Source organism: Puma concolor, chromosome D4 (assembly GCF_028749965.1).
Source record: "Puma concolor isolate L17-30 chromosome D4, mPumCon1.1.hap2, whole genome shotgun sequence".
Lineage (NCBI taxonomy): Eukaryota > Metazoa > Chordata > Mammalia > Carnivora > Felidae > Puma > Puma concolor.
Genome location: NC_141679.1, coordinates 28,362,005 through 28,381,560, shown reverse-complemented (window position 1 = coordinate 28,381,560; position 19,556 = coordinate 28,362,005). Strand labels below are relative to the sequence as shown.

The 19,556-nt window shown below is 47.7% G+C and overlaps 1 protein-coding gene across 7 annotated transcripts in view; it reads right to left on the bottom strand.

The window, feature by feature from the left end:
• DAPK1 (death associated protein kinase 1) overlaps positions 1-19,556 on the bottom strand; it is a 186,912-nt gene that overhangs the window by 83,531 nt on the left and 83,825 nt on the right. For all 7 annotated transcript variants that reach the window (XM_086685143.1, XM_086685140.1, XM_086685138.1 and 4 more), the window contains exon 3: positions 5,001-5,222. In XM_086685143.1, coding sequence (XP_086541269.1) covers positions 5,001-5,222 — 222 coding nt within the window. The remainder of the gene's footprint in view (positions 1-5,000; positions 5,223-19,556) is intronic.

Below are 19,556 nucleotides of genomic sequence, written 5' to 3'. Positions count from 1 at the left end.
GGATTCTGTGTCTCCCTCTCTCTCTGCTCCTCCCCTGCTCATGCTCTGTCTCTGTCTCCGTCTTTGTCTCTCTCTCTCAAATAAATAAACATTTAAAAAAAATTTTTAAAATAAATCATTTTCAATGATTTTGCGTGTGACGTTCGATGACACCAAGTGTGCATCTTGCCTTTCTGGGCTGCCTCTGACTATACCTATCACACACTGCTTCCCCCACAGTGGTGACCAACTAATACTGCTGTGATAAAACAGACTGGAGTCTCAGGTCACAGGTCACATGTGGCCCTCAGACAGGTTTCATTTTTGTTTGTTATGACTACTGTGAGCTGCCAACATTAAAAGCCTAGGTTACAGACTTTTCTTGGAAAAAAGTTGCAAGATTTGGCAACACAAGATCCAACATTCCACGTGGCAACAATCAACTGATTGGTGGCTGCCCACGGAGGTGAGGCATCAGGGTTCTGGCTGAGTCACAGTCTCCACTATTCCCGATGCCTGACCAACCGCGAGGCTCCATGCACATGATACCTGCTCACATATCCCCCCTCTCTGGCCTCTGCGATTGGGCTTGAACCATATCTGGCCGGAGGAGAGTTAGGGAGAAAAATGCATCACCATCCACAGCCTGAAATACTTAGCTGTTTCTAAGCGGCAAGTTTAGGAATGAAATTCTAGAAGCTGGTGGCTCTGATCAGCACTGACTTTAAGTTTTGAGAGCTTAGCTTCCCTTTCTACCAGGTAACAGAAGTTATGAAGTGACTCAAACACTGATGATCAAAGTTTTAAAGTGGCTTGCCCATGCAACAATGCAGGGTGAGTAACAGCACAGTAAGAAGAGAGTTTCGTATTGGCATGGCTTCATTAGGGGACAGTGGGACATAGAGGACATGAAACCTAGATGAGACATCACTTAACGCCTTTGTGTGCCTGCTGTGCTGAGCAGATCAGCTATGAAACAAATGATTCTTCCCCAGTAAAACAACTGGAGAAGCTATTATTTAAAGCTACTTTCAAGGCTTATAAAATTCTTTTATATATATACAAACACACACACACACACATACACATACACACACACACACACACACGCACACATTTTAGAGGGGGAGTGGCAGAGGGGGAGAGGGAGAGAGGGAGAGAGGGAGAGAGGGAGAGAGGGGGAGAGAGAGGGAGAGAGAGAGAGAGAGAGAGAGAGAGAGAATCTCAAGTAGGCTCTGCTCTCAGTGTGGATGGAGCCCGATGTGGGGCTCAATCCTATGACGCTGGGATCATGACCTGAGCCAAAACTCAATCGAATCAGCCACCCAGGCGTCCCATGGCTTACAAAATTGTTTAAGAGCAGATCCTGGGCTAGGATTTGACAACTTTGCCTTTGACACAGACACCAAATAGTTTCTTTACAAAGGACAGAAAAGATGCCATTTCTGTACCTCACCCAGGTCATGGGAGGCAGTTTGCGAAAAGGGGAACTGAGTGGTGGTTTGGGGTCTCTTCACCCCAGCTGTACAGATGGGCCTGGAGTTTGCAAGTGACAACTCACACATACAAGTGGAGTCAGGGACAAGTTTTCAAGGAGGGAGCAAGCTTCACAGAAAGCCTGAACGGAAGGGCTACTTACCTGGGAGATCATCCCAAAGCAATCAATCGGATAAATACATTCACCGAAAGACTATTGAAGCAGAAGATTCAGCCAAGTAGCCACTATCATGTCACACGGCTCTTTTCTCACAAATTCTTAAAGTTGATTCTCTCCTAAGCCACCCTATACCTCAGCATTCTTAAGAAAGAAAAGAGGGGATGTAATATGTCACTGATGGCTAATCTTCCCTTAAAGTTATTAGAATTTAGAACAACGATAATATCCTCAAAGACAAAGATGGCTGTGTCTTCCGGGCGGACCTAATGTTTTGAAGAATCTATTAAAAATTAAAATACTTCTTCACAGCAAAGTACATATACAAATGGGGCAGGCTTGTGATACTTAAACATGGGTTACACTTTCCCTCTGACTGTGTCAGTCAGGGTTCTCCAAAGAAACAAAACCAGCAGGAGACACATATGAGTACATGGAGAGAGAAGGGATTCGTTCTAAGGAATTGGCTCACATAATCATGGAGACTGACAAGTCTTCAGATCTGCAGGGTGAGTGGACGGGACCCAGCTAGGGACCCAGGACAGCCAATGGTTCAATCCACTCCTAAGGCAGGAAAAAGCCAATGTCCTAGGCTCCAAGGAATATCCTCTTACTCAGGGTAAGGTTCCATTTAGTTCTATTGAGGCCCTCAACTGATTGGATGAGGCCCACCCACCCAGGAGAAGGCAACTGGTTTCATTCAGTCTACAGATTCAAATGGTAATCTCATCCAGCACCACCCTCACAGACACAACCCAGAATTATACTGGATCAAATGTCTCCCGACACCCCAACTGACACATAAAAGTCACTGACACTTGCCAGTGCGGGCAGAGCAACTGGGACTCCCATCCTTTGCTGAAGGGACTGCTATCCGGTGCAGCCGCTTCAGGAAACAGCTCAGCACTTTCTTAGAAAGTTAAACACGCAGTTATGTGTGACACAGCAATCCCACTCACGGCTCGTGGGTATTTACCCAAAAGAAATGAAAACTTAAGTTCGTACAGCAGCTTGCAAGTGAATTTTTATAGCAGCTCTGTTCACCATCACCAAATACCAGCAACAACCCAAATGTTCTTCCGGGGGTAAATGGACAGACAAGCATCCACGCAGAATACCACTCAGCAGTAAAAGAGAGCAAAGCACCCATGTATGAAACTGAAAAGTAATGTGCTGAGTGAAAGAAGTCTCAAAAGACTGAATATTGTCCAATTCTATTTATGGGACACGTTTGAGAAGACAGAACAGCTCAGCGGTGGCCAGGAGGTAGGGGGGCGGAAGGTGTGTGTGACTCTATAGGAGTAAGACGAGGAAGCCTGCGGGGTAATGGGACTGTGTTGAATCCTGATTTGGGTGGTGGTTACACAAATCTAAACATGTGTTAACTTCCACAACCCTCCCCCGACATCAAATTTACCATTACGAGATTTTTTAAATTGTGAAAATCAAATGGAAAAAAAAAAAAAAAAAAAAAAAAAAAAAACCTATATATCACCCAATTTATGCATAGGATAAATGGACCTAACGGGAAATGTCTACGGGATGGGGTCAAGCTGAATCCAGAATGTGCACGGGCAGGTGGGAGCCAGCAGGGTTCAGCCAGCAGCCAACAGTTCAGTGTATAGAGAAGATAAGACACATTCCTGAGTCACTGCATACAACCTTGGAATTCTCTGAAAAGGCAAAACAGCTGTGATTTGTAATGTTTTTTTCCCCCCAGGAATTTTGTATTCATGGTCTCTTACAACAGCCTAAAGAGAGGAAATGCAGGCTTATGGATGGTCAAGGACTGGCCTGGATTTTGATCTCAGTTCCGTCTGGTTCTCGAGAGTCACCACACGAAACTGCAGCGAGGATTACACTCTGACTCCTCTCTTTTCTCTGCTGTCCCCAGCAGGGCCCCTTAATCCCCTATGTTCTTAAGGCCCTGCTCTTCCTTAAAGCAGGAGTTTTCCATGGAGAGAAGGGGGATATTTTGTCCCCTAGGAGACATGTGGCATTGTGTGCAGGTGGGTTTAGTTGTCACAGACAGTGGGCAGGGTGCTACTGGCATCTACTGGGCAGATGCCAGAGATGCGGCTAAACACCTTACAATGCACAGGGTAAGCCCCTGAAACAGAATTATCCAGCCCCAAATGTCTCTAGGGCAGAGGTTGGGATCTTCTGTTTGAACAGAAGGAAGGAAACATGTTCACGGCTCACTGTGCTAAGTATTGTCAAATTCTTAACTCTCGTATTTCCTCAAGACCCTGCTGAGATAGCTATTATTAACCCCAATTTCTAGTTAAGAAAGTTTCTGCTCAGACCCACTAAAATACAGTGCCCCTACACCAGAGACAGATGAGAATCTGTGGGCAGCCCCAGGCCCCTCTGATGGCAAAGCCCAGGGAGCCTAGAGTATGATGCCCTCAGGGCTAGGCTGGGCCCTCCATAAACCTCTTTCCTTCCATCCCTTCTGGTCTAGAAATCGCCTCCTAGCCCTAACTGGTCTGCAAACAAGGGGAGCTGTTTGGCTGGCCCAGGGCAGATGTGAATTCGGGAGGACCCAGGAAACGAGTGGAACCTGGCATCACTGAGAACCACCCAGGACTGTTTGTCCCTTTGTCTTCTGCTCCATCCATGGCTCCTGCCCTCATCTCCATGGGAGCAGCCCAGAGACATCAGAGGCATTCCCAGCCAGGCTCTCTTAGAGAGCTTCCTACCCCCCACCCCTGCCTCCTCCAGCCTGTCTCTTCAGCAGGAGAGGAGTGGGGCCCTCAAGCAGGGGCCTGGGAACAGACAGATACAACACAGAACAACAGGCTGAGATCAGTTTCCCACAATAACATCCTACAGGCAGGGCCTGCCTAAGAAAATAAGCAAAATGCTTTAAAAACAAGTCCTATAATCACCTCTGGCTCAATTTTACCCTTTTATACAATCAGTGTTGACAATTCCAACAGCTGAAAATGGGGGTGGGGGGTTAAAATCAAGGGAGGTGGAAGAGAAATAGAAAAACAGAGGGAAGGCAGAGGAACAGCGAGAGGAGAAAAAGAACATAAGCTTAAAGTTTATCATAAAACTCAGCAGACGGATGGCTTCATGACACAGGAAGAGGAGCCCCAAGATTTGGGGGCCTCTTTGCAAGTCGGGCAGGACCACATTCACGGCAGCTGCTCTTCAGCGTCATTCTAGGAAACTGCAGCCAGGCCTCAGGGCAGGCGGTTCACGCTTGTCCTCGAACTAGGCAAAACGGAGTTATTTCCTGAGGCTCAGCGCTCGCCCCCGAGCTGTCCAGCTGCAGGGACGCCAAGGGCTGACCTCGACCCACTCTGATCCCCACCCCATGCCTCCTTGGCCCAGCCACAGCCACGAAGGCGGCACTCACAGTTCTAAAATGAGGATGACGTCCGTCTTATTCTCATAAACCTCATGGAGGGTGATGACGTTGGGGTGCTGGATCTCCTTCAGGATGCTGACCTCCCGCTCGATGTCCTCGCGGCTCACGCCCCGCCGGCTGGATTTCGTCCTCCTCTTCTTGATAAACTTGGCGGCATATTGCAGACCAGTGCTTTTCTCCCGGCATTTCTTCACGACTGCAAACTGCCCACTGGAGACAGAGGAGGAGAGGTTACAGGTCATTTCTTTATTGCTCACTGGAAAGGAGAGGATTTGAGCAAGGATGTGGCATGGGGGAGGAGGGGCTGTGGAACTGCGAGGAGGAAAGTCCACAGTGTGGGAAATTAACAAATTAAGCAGGCATATTTCTTATGACATTTTGGTTTCATTGAACCTGTTTCTTTATGAATAAAGTTGCAAGCAATACAAATTCTTTTCTTGAACTATATTTTATTGAATGGGTTAATAATGTGCTTTTCTGTGCTTCCTCCCTCCCTCCCGTTTCAGATTCTGGGATAGCAGGAAGGAGCTCCCCGACCTGACCTCCTTCTGACAAGCCTTCTCCTGTATGGCTAGGAAAACAAGGGATCAAGACGGGGGAACTAGAGAAAAATACATAGGGCCCTGCTTTCAATGACATATTTCTAGGACCAGTATTTATCAGTTGAAACATCCAGAACAACAACAATGAAAGCTATGTATTTGTTCATACTTCAGGGATTGATAAGCCATATATACTTAACATTTGTTGGTGGCTTTTCCAGCATCACACACTTCCCTCCTTTCCCAAAAATATCTATAACTAGGGACCCTGCACTTCTGGGGAAGCTGACTCTACCCCCCTATATAGATATGCATAGGGTGACTGAGGTTAAGCCAATCAGTGTACTATATCTTCCTGACTCCACTGACAGGCACACGACCTAAGTAAGACCTTTTGGAGGATGCAGAGACAAAGTCCTTTTCTGAGACTCTCTTCTGGATGTTAACACTTAACTATATGACCCCAAAAGCCACTTCCAGCCATCTTAGGACTTCAGGAGGAGGTCCACTCTTGGTTTAAAGCCAACCATTGCAGAGGCAGAGCCAGTAGAAGAAAAGAAACCAGATTTGTGGTAACACTGTGAAATGGCTGGATCAACCCTACCCTGAAAGCCATCTGCCCCTGGATTTTTCAGCAACAGAAGCCAATAAATTCTCTTTACTGCTAATGCCAGTTTGATCTGGGTTTTCAATTTCTTGCAGAGGAAAGCATCCTATCGATATATCCTATGCCACAGCATGTAACCAGAGCCTCCTGCCTATATATAAAAGAGTGCAATAACAGGGGCGCCCAGGTAGCTCAGTCGGTTAAGCGTCCAACTTTGATTCAGGTCATGATCTCTCAGTTCATGAGTTCAAGCCCCGTGTCAGGCTTTGTGCTGACAGCTCAAAGCCTGGAGTCTGGTGCCTGCTTCAGATTCTGTGTCTCCCTCTCTCTCTGCCCCTCCCCTCCTCTCCCCCTCTCTCTCTCTCTCTCTCAAACAAATAAACATTAAAAAAAAGAAAAACATAAAAAAAGAGTACAATAACAGAACTTAACATAAAATAATAAAATAAACACATAAGCAGGTAAAGTCTTGAGAGGTAAGTAAGCTACCCTGAAAGTAACACAAACACAATACGCACACGCAACACAACACAAAACCCCTTCCCGTGTCAAAGCTGGTACCCACACTTCTTCCCCAGAGCCCACCCATGACAGGATCTGTGTATTTCTTGGCAGGTGCTGGTGAACTGATATGTAGAAAACTGTCACGGTTACTTTTCACTAGCTTTATTCTCACATGAAGACAAAAGAGAGAGAGAAAATCAAATTAACAGTAACATTTCAATGGTAAAGAAGGGACACTTTACGTTACTCATTTACTTTAACAGCAGAGGTCAGCGAAGAAAAACACGTAGTAAAGGATTATTTTTATACCACTGCCAAATTTTTGCATGACAGGTTATTAATACTCTCTCTCCCCCCGCAGCAGAAGAGCAGAGAGGCTGAAGAATAAATCACACCAGAGAGCTAGCACCAACTGCCTGTAAACTCACAACCCTAAAGAGCCATGGGATCTATTATGACTTTATTACAACATTTTCTGGGTTTTCTGAAGAGTAAAGAATTGGAGGGTGGAGGTGAGCAGCAGAGATGGGACTTATGAGGAAAAAAAAAAAAAAACCAACAAAACAGCTTGACTCTAAAACACCCCTCTCCCAACCGAGTACCCCCGAAGAGGTCCCCGGCTGCAGGGCGGGACAGTGCCCTGGCCCAACCCAGGACCTCCAACCCACAGGCAGCTCGTGCTTCCTGGGGCTGGGCCTGTGCGTGCCTCTCACACAGTCACTGCGACTTTTCTCAGGGGCGGTCAAGATTCAAGGTGGACTCATTGGTCTGAATCATGGTGCTTTAAAAAACAAAACCAAAAAGCCAGGCAAGCCACAAAGAACTTAAATGCGAGCCTAAATTCAAAGACTATTCCAAATGTGTTTTTAGTGCCAAATGTTCATGGTGACCTTTCCCCCTTTTTAAAAAAAAAAAAAAAAACTTTCTTTTAACGTTTATTTATTATTGAGAGACAGACACAGAGTGCCAGCAGGGGAGAGGTGGAGAGAGGGGGCGACAGAGAATTTGAAGTAGGCTCCAGGCTGTGAACTCACAGAGCCTGACGCAGGGCTCGAACTCACAAACCGAGATCATCACCTGAGCCAAAGTTGGCCGCTTAACCAACTGAGCCACCCAGGCGCCCCGACCTTTCCCCTTTTAACTATGGGAAGGTGAAAACATCAAGGCCCGCCCACGCTAGTGACTGGGCCAAGGTGAGGCACTCAGAAATCCTCACGTCAAGGCCAGGAGCGTGTGAACAGGCCTAAGCTGACCGCGCTGCCCCCATCTGCAGCGACATATCTGGAAGCTACTCCCTCACCGGACAATTGATGCCTCACTCACACTTCTGGGTCCCCTGAGGGGAAAGCAGGCAGGGATAAAGGCCAGAGGGTGGGAAAGGACCCCCACCCAAGAGAAGATGTGATTTTAGTGCCCACGGCCGCGGCCAGTGTCCTGACTAACCTTGGCTGCAGGTGGTTGAGAGGGTGTGAACTAATTTTGAGGACCACTCTTCTAGACTCATCTCAATGCTATCTCTTTAAAGACACTTTTCCTATTTATCTCCAACTACCCAACCTCTGCCCCCACCCACTCCCACCATGCTCCGAATGGTGATTTCTCCGGCACCTGAGTCCACGGAGCACCTCTGATGCTTTCTGCCTGTTTCTTGCCCATTTCCACCCTTCCCAAGACGGCAATTCCATGAGAACAGAGGCCTGTCTGGCAGACATCTCGTCCCCCGAGGCAGGGGATGCAGAGCTCCTCCAGGAGTTCACGCAGGATGCTTATGTGCTGCTCTTGACCTCTGAGTCTAGAATCCTAAAAACCCGAGGCGTTACCTGAAGACGCTTGCCTGTAATTCGGCAGAATTGTGTGGGGCTGGGAGCACAGGCTGCCTGTCTGAGCTGGTTCCCCACCTACTAGTTGTATTAACTGTGGGCTTACATCTGACTTAACACTCTCTGCCTCAGTGTCCTTATCTGCCAACTGGGTAGAATAATAGCACCTATCTGGGAGGGTTGTTGGGTGGAAAGGAAGGATTAAATGAGCCTATAGATCATGGAAAGTGGTTAGAACAGTGCCTGGCAGGGGTGCCTGGGTGGCTCAGTCAGTTAAGCATCCAACTTCGGCTCAGGTCATGATCTCACAGTCCGTGGGTTCGAGCCCCGCGTCGGGCTCTGTGCTGACAGCTCAGAGCCTGGAGCCTGCTTCGGATTCTGTGTCTCCCTCTCTCTGCCCCTCTCCCACTCATGCTCGCTCTCTCTCTCTCTCTCTCTCTCTCAAAAATAAATAAAAACATTAAAAAAATTTTTTTTTTTTTAAGAACACTATCAGGGAGCCTCAGTGGCTCATTTGGTTAAATGTACAACTTTGGTTCAGGTCATGATCTCCCAGTTCATGGATTTGAGCCCCGCATCGGGCTCTGTGCTGACAGCTCAGAGCCTGGAGCCTGCTTCAGATTCTGTGTCTCCCTCTCTCTCTGCCCCTCCACTCATGCTCTGTCTCTCTCTTGCTCTCTCTCAAAAATACATAAACATTAAAAAAAAAATTAAGAACAGCACCTGGCAGTATTAAGTCTTCAATAACTGTTTTCTATTATTAACCTTCCACAACTGGTGCTACTGTCATGGGCTTACGGTTTGTGCTTAAAAGCCCAAAGTGCCACTGGTGCTGCCTTCAAAGTATCACCTCTCGTGGTGCCTTGGCTAGCCCGAGACCCTCTCAGAGGTGAAACATTCTCTCCTTGATCAAACGCTAGCTAGACTCCTCTAAGCCCTCTGCTCAGTGACACCCCCAGCTTGGCCTATAAAGACTTGAACAAACATTAACATACTCAAGGCTGCATCCCTGAGATGACTCTAGCCCCCCCTTAAAGTGCCTGCCGGAGAAAACGCAAGGCTTCCAAAAGAACTGACCATTTCTTCCAGAGGACATCTGACGATAGGGCTCCGGTCTCCAGCGTTGGTTTGGGGGGGGAGGGGTTTCACATGGATCGACCCCCCTCCAGCTATTTGTAAGTTTTCACTGCCCTGACTGTCCTGAGCCCCTGCTCACCCCCCTCTCCAACCCCTCATTCTCCCTTTAAAACACCCAGTCAGTCACCTCTGCACAAACCAAAGTTCGTGCACGTCACACTGGACCCTTCCCTTTTGTGACAGTACGTTACTGATTAAAATTGGTCCTTTCCACTTTAACCAGTGTCCGGCTTTGTTCATCTGTGACAAGAGGACACATTGGGGAAGTAGGCGTGGTCTGGCCGGCCCTGGTCCTGGCTTACGTGGCTCTGAGGGCCACCCCCACCCCCAATCTCCAGGCTTCTCTCTGAAAGCTCAACCTTCTTACCCTCTGGGCTGAGGCAGTGTTCCCTACTTTAATGATTTGCAATTCACCAAGAAAATGTATGTTTTAAAAAACAAAAGAAACAAACACAACAAAGTATCGCCTCTCAAAACTGCTGGGGGAAGAGAGCCCTAAAAGGAAAATGAACAGCACAACAGGGCCGTACTGTGTTTAAGTGCGTAAAACTACGGGCAAACCGGGCACCTGGCTTCATCCTCCAAACACAGCATCCCTGCTGTCCCCACCCCCACCCCACGTGGAGGGCGAGCTGCTGCCCACAGCAGCCTGGGAAACTGAGTCACAGCGAGGGCAGGCAGGAGGCCCACGCGAGGCTACTGGGCCTTAGTGTGCACTCGGTAACTCGTGCCCGGAGCTTTCACAGCAGATCTCCTCCGGCAGGGAGCAAACGGAAGCCAGGCCTCTCGGAGAAGAAATTCTTTTCTAAACACTGTAATTTGCTTCATGAGGACTAATTCGAACTGGACTGGCAGTTAACGGCTGCTCCTGACCTCTCTCCTTCCTGGGCAGCTGGCCCTCAGCACACCAGCTGCCACACCCACTCTGGGGGGGGAGGGACAGTTTCTCTTCTCCAATCCCCCTCCCCCAATAAAACAACTGAAAAAAAGGACTCATTTGGGCTTTTTTGGGCCAGGGCTTCTCAATCATGGGATCCCAGAGAAACAACCTGATAACAGCTGCCGGGGTGAGCTCTGGGCAGGGAGGAAAGTAAATGCACACAAAGGAGCAAGGCCACCTGCGTCGCCCGTTGGGGGTGGGTGTGGGGGTCCATGGCCTGAGCTCCAGCTTCCCTCCTGTTACAAACCCCGAAGGCTCCTCCGTGACTGACAGCCCCACAGACGGCTGCAGCGATGGTCAGTGGGTGGTAGAAAATCAGTGCGTACCTGCACATTTAAATTGACAAAACAGAATACGGGTTGATCCTCGCTTTTAGCAGGATCCATATTTGCAAATTCACCTACTTGCTAAAATGCACGCATAACTGCATAATCAACACTTGGCAGTGCGTTCACGGTCATTTGTGGATCTGAGGTGCCCGACGTGAACATTCCCAGCTGAGGCAGATCAAGGAGACATTCCGCCTTCCGTCTCAGCTTCTGTACCATGTACACATGTCCTCTTAACGGTCTGTTTAGTGCCATGTCTTTGCATTTCTGCTTATTGTTGGTGATATCGCTATTTAAAATCAGCCCCGAAGTGTGAAGTCCACTGTTCACAGGCACAGAGGCTGTGATGGCCTTACGGAGAAAACATGTGCCACATAGATAAGCTTTGTTTGGGCAGGAGTATCAGCGCTGTTGGCCATGAGTCCAATGTTAATGAATCAACAATACATATTACAGAAGTCCCTTTAAGCAGAAACACACGGAAAACAAGGTTGTGCACTGATCCGATGACAGAAATGCTATGACCAGAGGCTCACAGAAACTTAACCCTGTATTTTCTCTAGAACAAATGGGTCAGTATTCGCTAATTCAGTGATTGTGGTAAAGCCGCAAAATATCACTACACCGCAAATAATGAGAATCCGACTGGATGTTGTTTTTAAAAAATGTATTGGGGTGCCTGGGTGGTTTAGTCAGTTGAGCATCCAACTCTTGATTTTGACTCAGATCATGATCCCAGGGTTGTGAGATTGAAACTCGTGTCAGGCTCTGTGTTAAGTGTGGAACCTGCTTAGGATTCTCTCTCTTTCTCTCTCTCTCTCTCTCTTTCTCTTTCTCTCTCCTCCCTCTGCTCCTCTCCCCCCCATGCATGCTCTCTCTCTCTCTCCCAAAATAAATAAATAAATGGATAAAATAAAAATATACTAATATTCTCTGTCACCTAATAACTAACAGAACAGCCATCCAAATTCATTTTGACATAAACACTTTCGATTAAATGTAATAAACACGTATTAACTACCAATGGCCAGACTATACAAAACCAATGAGACACATCCCTACTTTAAAGAGTTTGATACTAAAAAATTTTTTTTGATTCAAAAATAATCACAGATTTTATTAAAAGGAGACAGCTTTGAATAAAAGGAGCAAAACTTCAGAAAGAACAACTTGACATCTAATGTCTTTGACTCACTGGTATAATATAATCGAATCACCTTGTAGTCACTCGAAGAACTACAATCAGAATTCTATGCAAGGAGCTTTACACATAATTACCTTATTCATTATCACAACCCTATGAGATTCATATCATCATCAACTCTTCCGTCAAGGAAAGAACCAAGCCTTAGAGCGATTTTTTTTCTACTCCCCTCAAATCTTTCAAGCAAGTAAGTGCCACACTTGAGAGGTGAATCCCAAGCGTGTTTGCCTCCAACACTCTATCCACTGAACCTCGCTGCTGCCCTGGGCTTGTGTCCATTTTGTTTGAAAGACAGGCCACCCCCCTGTGAAGTTACAGACAGGTCTAGAAATCATTCTAGGAAAGGGCTCTGGGAACGGGAGGCACAAGAAAGGAGGATTGTGGTTAAATACGTTTGGGGAGTGTGGCCTTCTCCTCCCCACTGAAAACTCATTAAGTGTTTTTAACCAATGAAAACCACTGTTTTAACATGCTCTGAAGTTCTCTGCAATAAAAAGCAACTCGTGTTTGTGTGTGTGCTTCAGAAGCACTATACTAACAATTAGCAAGAACCACAGAAGGTTCTCAAGGTCAGCACACAAGGATGGCAGGCACACATTTGTGAAGCAGGTGGGTTCTGATAGGTCCATGTAGTGCATTAAAAATAAAGCTGGTGAACTTTGTTTAATTGAGTCGGGTTTGATTTGCAAATTCATTTGTCCGTGGGAGTTTTGCTCACTTGGGGAAAGATGACATCAATGTACAATGACAGAAGCGTCACATTCAGAATGGAGAAAGAGCAACCCGGCCCCACATGACGATGTGTTCTCTCCCTTTGGGTGGGCACCTAGCCCAGGATCTAACATTTTCCTTGTTGACCTTGATCTAGACACCACATTAGAACAAGTTCCCACCCGGGAAGGGGGGTGCAGACTTTTTTTTTTTTAAGTGGCTAAAACAGGGGCACCTGGGTGGCTTAGTTAGGTCAGCAACCAACTCTTGATCTCAGCTCAGGTCATGAACTCACAGTTTCTGGGACTGAGCCCCACATGGAGCTCTGCACTGACTGGGAGCCTCTTGAGATTCTCTCTCTCCCTCTCTCTCTCTCTGCCTCTCCCTCACTCCTGCGCGCACTCTCTCTCAAAGATAAATAAATATTTGAAAAAAAAATACAGTGGCTAAACCAGCATACAAATTTTTCTTTGATTTTAAATATGTCTCTTCCCAGTATATGTTATTTAAAACATTCTTTATGGTAACTATTACTGTGAATTCCCTCTATTAATGCTGTAAATAGATCTGGTTTCAATACAACGGATGATAAGCTCCATCTCTCCCTCCTACCAAATCTTTGCAATAAGATTTCTTTTTTCTCTCTTTCTTTCTTTTTTTTAATGTTTATTTATTTTTGAGAGAGGAAGACAGAGTGCCAGTCGCGGGGCGGGGGGGGGGGGGGGGGGGAAGAGAGAGGGAGACACAGAATCCGAAGCAGGCTCCACGCTCCGAGCTGTCAGCACAGGGCCTGACACGGGGCTCAAACCCACAAACTATGAGATCATGACCTGAGCTGAAGTTGGATGCTTAACTGACTGAGCCACCCAGGCGCCCCTGCAACAAGGTTTCTAATTAAGGCAAAATATTTTCTACTTTTCAGTTCATGTATCAACCTCAGCACAATTTTAGTGCTGGCTTATGGGTCATTTGTTTTTCTTGAAGAGCTGTATTGAGAGAGTGGTAGTGGCTTGAATCCTGCCTGAACACTGGAATCACAGGTCTTAAATAAGAGATGAGGTGACAGAAATTATTTTTCAAGGATGAGTTAACATTTATGGCAGGAGAAAAGACCCCAAAGCGTTTATAGACTAATGGGAGAGACGAGCACGTAACACCAGAATACGGGAAGGGCCATAAAAAAGGACGTGGCCACTCTGAACCACCCCAGGGGAGAGTGTGAGGTCAGGAGGCCCAGGCTGTGTCCTGAAGGTTGAGCGCCAGCCAAGGGGTGAAGAAAGCATGTGTGGAGGAACAGTGTCCAGGAGGAGAAAACAGGAGCTGAGTCAGGGAGGCAGGAAAGAGCCTGCTTCGTATTTCTGAGAGATGAGGCAATGGTGGAGAAGTGGGCAGGCCCCACAAACTGGGCCATGCCCAGGATACAACAATGCCAGCCCTAACTTTGCCAACACCGTGGGAAAGCAGTGACCTCTCTGAGCCTCAGTTTCCCCATCTATGTGAGGGTAATGACAACACAAAATGAGGCCATGCATGTGAGTGTAAGCTGGGTTCTCGAACCACATCGTGCTGGTGTAAAGGATGAAAATTAACAAGATGTCTCAGCTTCATACTTCTCAAAGGAGCCCAGAAGGCATTGTTTCAGCAGCTGAAAAGCAGCACCAAATTTCTTCTTGGCATTTTTCTATGCAACAACTGTGCAATCTAAGTACTAAATCTCTATGCCTTTTTTCTCCTGTTTAGGACTCAACCATTCTGGATGAGGCCTATTTGATTTGTTCCCTTTGGCCCCCAAAGCCACAAGGTCCTTTGATGTCGGACGCTCAACGGACTGAGCCACCTAGGCGCCCCTTGCTTGTTTTTTGTCATGGAGCATTTTGAAGTCGCGTTTTCTTTGGAAAGTTTGCTTTAGTCTTCTCTCCCAGTTAGTTTCTTCATCAGAGCTGGGACTAGACTCTGTATGCACAGTTTCCCTTTAATTTTCAACACAGAGCCACACTCTGAGGTTATTTCCTAAGGCATGGCCCCGGTCAGGCCGCTTCCTCCTCGGTGCCAGGCAGAGCTATGTGCAGAGATGGCACTGGGAGCGTTCAGACCCTCAGAAGGGTGGGGGCCCACTAAGTCAGGCCGGGGCGAGGAAGCCGCCCACTGCTTTGGGGTGGCTGTTCCTCTGCCTCCTTCAGGCTGTTGGTCCGGCAACTTAGAGGAGACAGGCAAATGCACGATGGTCTCAGTCCTGACACAGGCCCAGTACCGTTTGAGACGAATTTTTCTGTTCTTTCAGGTGGCCCATTGGGTTGGGTAGTTTTGATAGGAACTGAGAGCTGGCAGGGGAGCTGTGGAGGGTAGAGGCCCCGAGGCAGAGTGCAGTACTATTTGCCGGCGGGTTTATAGGACAACTCCTGACCCTACTCCACTTTGGACCATGGGAGCCACCACCAAAAGGGTGTGGCAATGACGGGAAGGAGCCCTGACCCTGCAAACCCCTTAGAGTGAGTCCTCAGCAGCCTCGCAGGCCCTTGATTTACACGCGCCTAGAAGCAACGCTGCCATCTTGTTCTGGGGGCCCTTCCTTTGGTTACTGTCACTTGTGGCCATACGTCATCTTGCCTGATTCAGATATGGTCTGTGACTTTTGGAATTTGTACCTCACAGTGACGAACAGGACATCTCCATATAACAGGGTTGCGAGTGCTCTGTATGATGGACGGAGGCGTGTAGAATGAGTGGGGGCCCCGCTCTAGCTGAGGGCTGGGGGAGAACTCCACCTAATCCACTCAGCACCACCCGTGCTACCAAACTCAGGGCTGGACACAAACATGTGCTTGGTGTTTGTTTTTTGTTTTTTTAAGCCGAAGGGAAAGGAAGGAAGAAAACAAGTATCAGGACAGTGCCATCTGATACAATCTAAAGAGGACCTTCACCAGACAAATAAAACAAACAACAACACTCCAAACATTTGCTCCAAATATAGTTAAGTCCCACAGTGGGACCAGGATTGCCCTTCAAGTCCAGTATTCTGGAGAGTACAAGGCCCTTATAAGGAAAGGGTGTCATGCCAGGCCAGGATCAGCCCTCCCATTTAATCAATGGTGACCTCGACAGGTGACTGCAGACGTGGGCTTCCCGCCCCCCCGAGTGTGTTCAAACCACAGTGGGGGTTTGGGTGCCCCGCTGAGACTCAGAGGGGTCAGTCCCTTATTTGCTCATTCTGACTTCGGCATGCTTCCCCTGGGCTCAATCCCAGTGTTTGTTCACCCTGACTTTGTCATATCATCCCTATTCAGCTTCTGGGCTAAAGTGAACTGGGTCATAAGGTACGATCTGTCCTCCAGGCAGCAACCTCCTCTCAGGGGGAAAGAGCTGAAAAAGAGAGCAGTAGGTTCACATAACTTTATGGGGAAAGAGAAGAAATACAGGAGCTGAGCTGAAGTCCCTTCTCCCGTGACCGAAGAAGAAAGTCAGTTTCATTCATATGGAGATTCAAGATGGGGAAAGCCAGCCAAAGGTAACATGAAAAGTAAAGTTCAGCCGAGTCTAACGGGCACAGGTTGTAATTGTACAACCATGGCACCCAGTTGCATAGATTCAACGAAGCTTCCAGAAACTGTGATAATCCTCCCAGACATGGACTCTGCCCGGTTCTGGAGCATGTGAGACGCTTCACAAAGATGTCTGGATGTTTGCACATCTTCCTTCTCAGCTTAGGTAGAAGTTCTATCTGCCTGTGTGCTTTCACGGACAGGTCTGGTAGACGTGCTGCCGAGGGGAGCACGTCACGGGCAGGTCTGGGCCCCCCTCCCTCCGCCATGCTTTGTCATCAGAAGAATTAGCTCCGCCTTATCCCCAAAAGCCAGGTCTATATTGAGGAATATGGACTTGAGTGACCTTGGAAGAGATTAAAATAAGCTTGGCATCATGTGGCTTTCGGCACAGCCTGAGGACCGATGTGCTTGGGAGACTCTGGACACAGGCCTGTCTGGCTCAGGAGACTGACTACAGCGGAGGATAGTGGCTTCTTCATGGTGTTTCTTCCCAGGGCCTGCAAGAGTCCCAGACCCAGGTCTCTAAGAGGCACTTAGCAGTTGTCTGGCTCTCAGCCCGGCCGAGAGGAATCCTTTCCACAGCGCTCTTGGCCAAGTCCTTTCCCGTGATGCCTACAGATCCATCACCTTGGCTCTGAATCAGGTGGGGACTCACCTCACAGAGGAAGTCTAGGGAGAGGAGAAAACAGGCACTGAGGGGGTCACTTCAGGCCAGCAAGGAGAGGCTGGCGGGGAAAGTCACTGCTGGAGTTACCTGAAGAGACAGCCACGAAGATAAAACTGAAAGATGATAAGTTAAGGAGAAACCAGAGCTCCCGGGAAGTCTGAGTCTCCCCTCAGGGGAAGCAGAACACCCTGGAAGCCTGCCACGTGGGCTGACCTCACCCCTGTGATCGGACCCGAGCAAGCACGAAGCTTATTATCAGAGGCAGGGGAGGGCTGTGAATCCCACGGCCAGGAGACCCAACACACAGATGACGTCACTTCTCCCAGGAAGTGGCGTTTCTGAGGCGCAGGTGACACTAACCAGGTCTTAGGTCAAACACTACAGAAAATGAACACACCTCGCATGTATGAGGTATGAAAGTGATACCTCCTGAAGCAGGGATTGCAAACCCATTCACCTTTCTGTGTGTGTGTGTGTGTGTGTGTGTGTGTGTGTGTGTGTGTGTGTTGGGGCGGGGGGGGTGGCGGCGGGGAGGTGTCACTTCCTTAGAAAATGTGGAATCTGAATTCAGGGGGAGCTCTGTCTTACGAAAACACAAATTTCTGGCAGGCAGGGGAGGGAGGTATTGCAGAACTGAAGGGGGGCTGACCTCTGCAAAGGCCTCTGTTGAGGTGTGGTGGGAAGTCCTTCCTTAGCTGCCTGTGGCATGGGGGGCTGCGGGTCCCTGCTCCCCTCCCCACACCCATGGCCTCTGACTCTGCAGAGCCTCCCCTGAGGGCCTGCATGGTCTCACCAGCTTGTGCCTATCTGCATTCCCATGAAAACAGTTTAAGATCCAACCACAATTCCCAGGCAGGTAATGAGGCCCAAAGAAAACAAGGGCTACGGGCCTGGAGCAACAAACAATCTAACGCATTCATGATGCCCTAAGGCCCTAAGGCAGGCGCACCACCCCGGGCCACTAGTTTAGGATTTCCACTCTAGGTGCTGGAGCTTCTAGCCCAACTCCAGAAGTGGCTTCTAGCCACTCTGGGGCTTCTAGATCAACTCCAGAAGTGAGGGCTGCCCGTCTCCGCTAAAGCTGGGTGGCATCATGGCATCAGTGAGCTCTGGGAGGGAGTTGGTGCTGGCTAAAAAGCTGTAAAAGGCCAATACATACGATTTGAAGCTTATTTTCCACTTAATAGGCAAGTGAATGGCACAAAAAAAGAACCCATGTTTCCAGCTAATCAGGAGTCATTAGGCATTTATGAGAGCTCTATCACCAGTTACTTTGTTTGGAACCACAAAGAAGTTACACTGGGCTTACCAGATGCACTTCTAGAAGTTACACTGGGCTTACCTACACTGCACTCTACCAATAGATGAGCTTTAAAAAAATGTTCATATCATATTTGTGCATATGATTCTTTATGAAAATTAACACCCCAGAACCTACTATGGTGCATTCGAAAAAATTTCTGAATTAATACAGTTGACCCTTGAATAACACAGGAATTGGCACAGCAACCCAACCCCCCCAGAGCTGAAAATCTAAGTATTAACTTCGACTCCCCCAAAACATAACTATCAATAGCCTACTGTTGACCAGAAGCCTTACACACAGTTGATTCACACGTTTGGGATATCATATACGGGATTCTTAAAGTAAGCTAGGGAAAAGAAAATGGTACTCAGAAAATCATCAGGAAGAGGCAATATATTTCTAGTACTGCATTGTATTTATTGGGGGGGGGGAAAGCTCACGCATAAATGGACCAACACAGTTCACACCAGTGTTGTACAAGGGTCGGCTGTGCCGGTTGACTCAATTGCCTTATCTGTCACCCTAAAACCATATGCTGACTACCTACCTATGGAAACATTTATTTCCACTGAACCTCTGGATGTGGTTGAACAGTTGCTCCAGTAACTAGAAGTATCACAAAAGATGTCCATTGTTTGTTTTAAGAACATTCTAGCTCTGGGCAGTCCCTGTGCATTCACTTTTCTCCAGCATTCACCAGGCTCCAGCCATGTGCTAGGTCCAGATAGGTCCCCTAGGAGTTGCCCACCTGCCTCAGAAGCTCGTCAAGGGGACAATCAGTGTATTTGATCTTGTACACTCATTTGAAAACCAAAGGTATATTATAGTCTTCATATGGGCTACTGATACCTACGGGAATTCTCCCGGGCTCCTTGGAGCTAAGGTCTCCTCAGGGCTAAGTGCTTTGCATAAGCAGATGCCTTATGCCATAACTTTAGGTAAGTGGGCAAACTGAAGCACAACCTAAATATTTTTTAAATAAGAATTTTCCATAGCCATTAAGCAATCTGTAACTGGCCCTTGAGAAATCAATGCAATCTGCAAAGCCCATGAGGTCAGATTTCTAAAGAATGGAAAATGGGAAGGCGAGACTCATGACCTTGTATGAATACAATAAAACAGCACACATTATTCAGGAAGCTCAAATAAACTAAGCTTTAAGAAAGAAAAAAAAACCAACACATAACAGAAGATGGACAGAAAGGACTAAGAGTGGCTGGTCAGAGTCGATAATG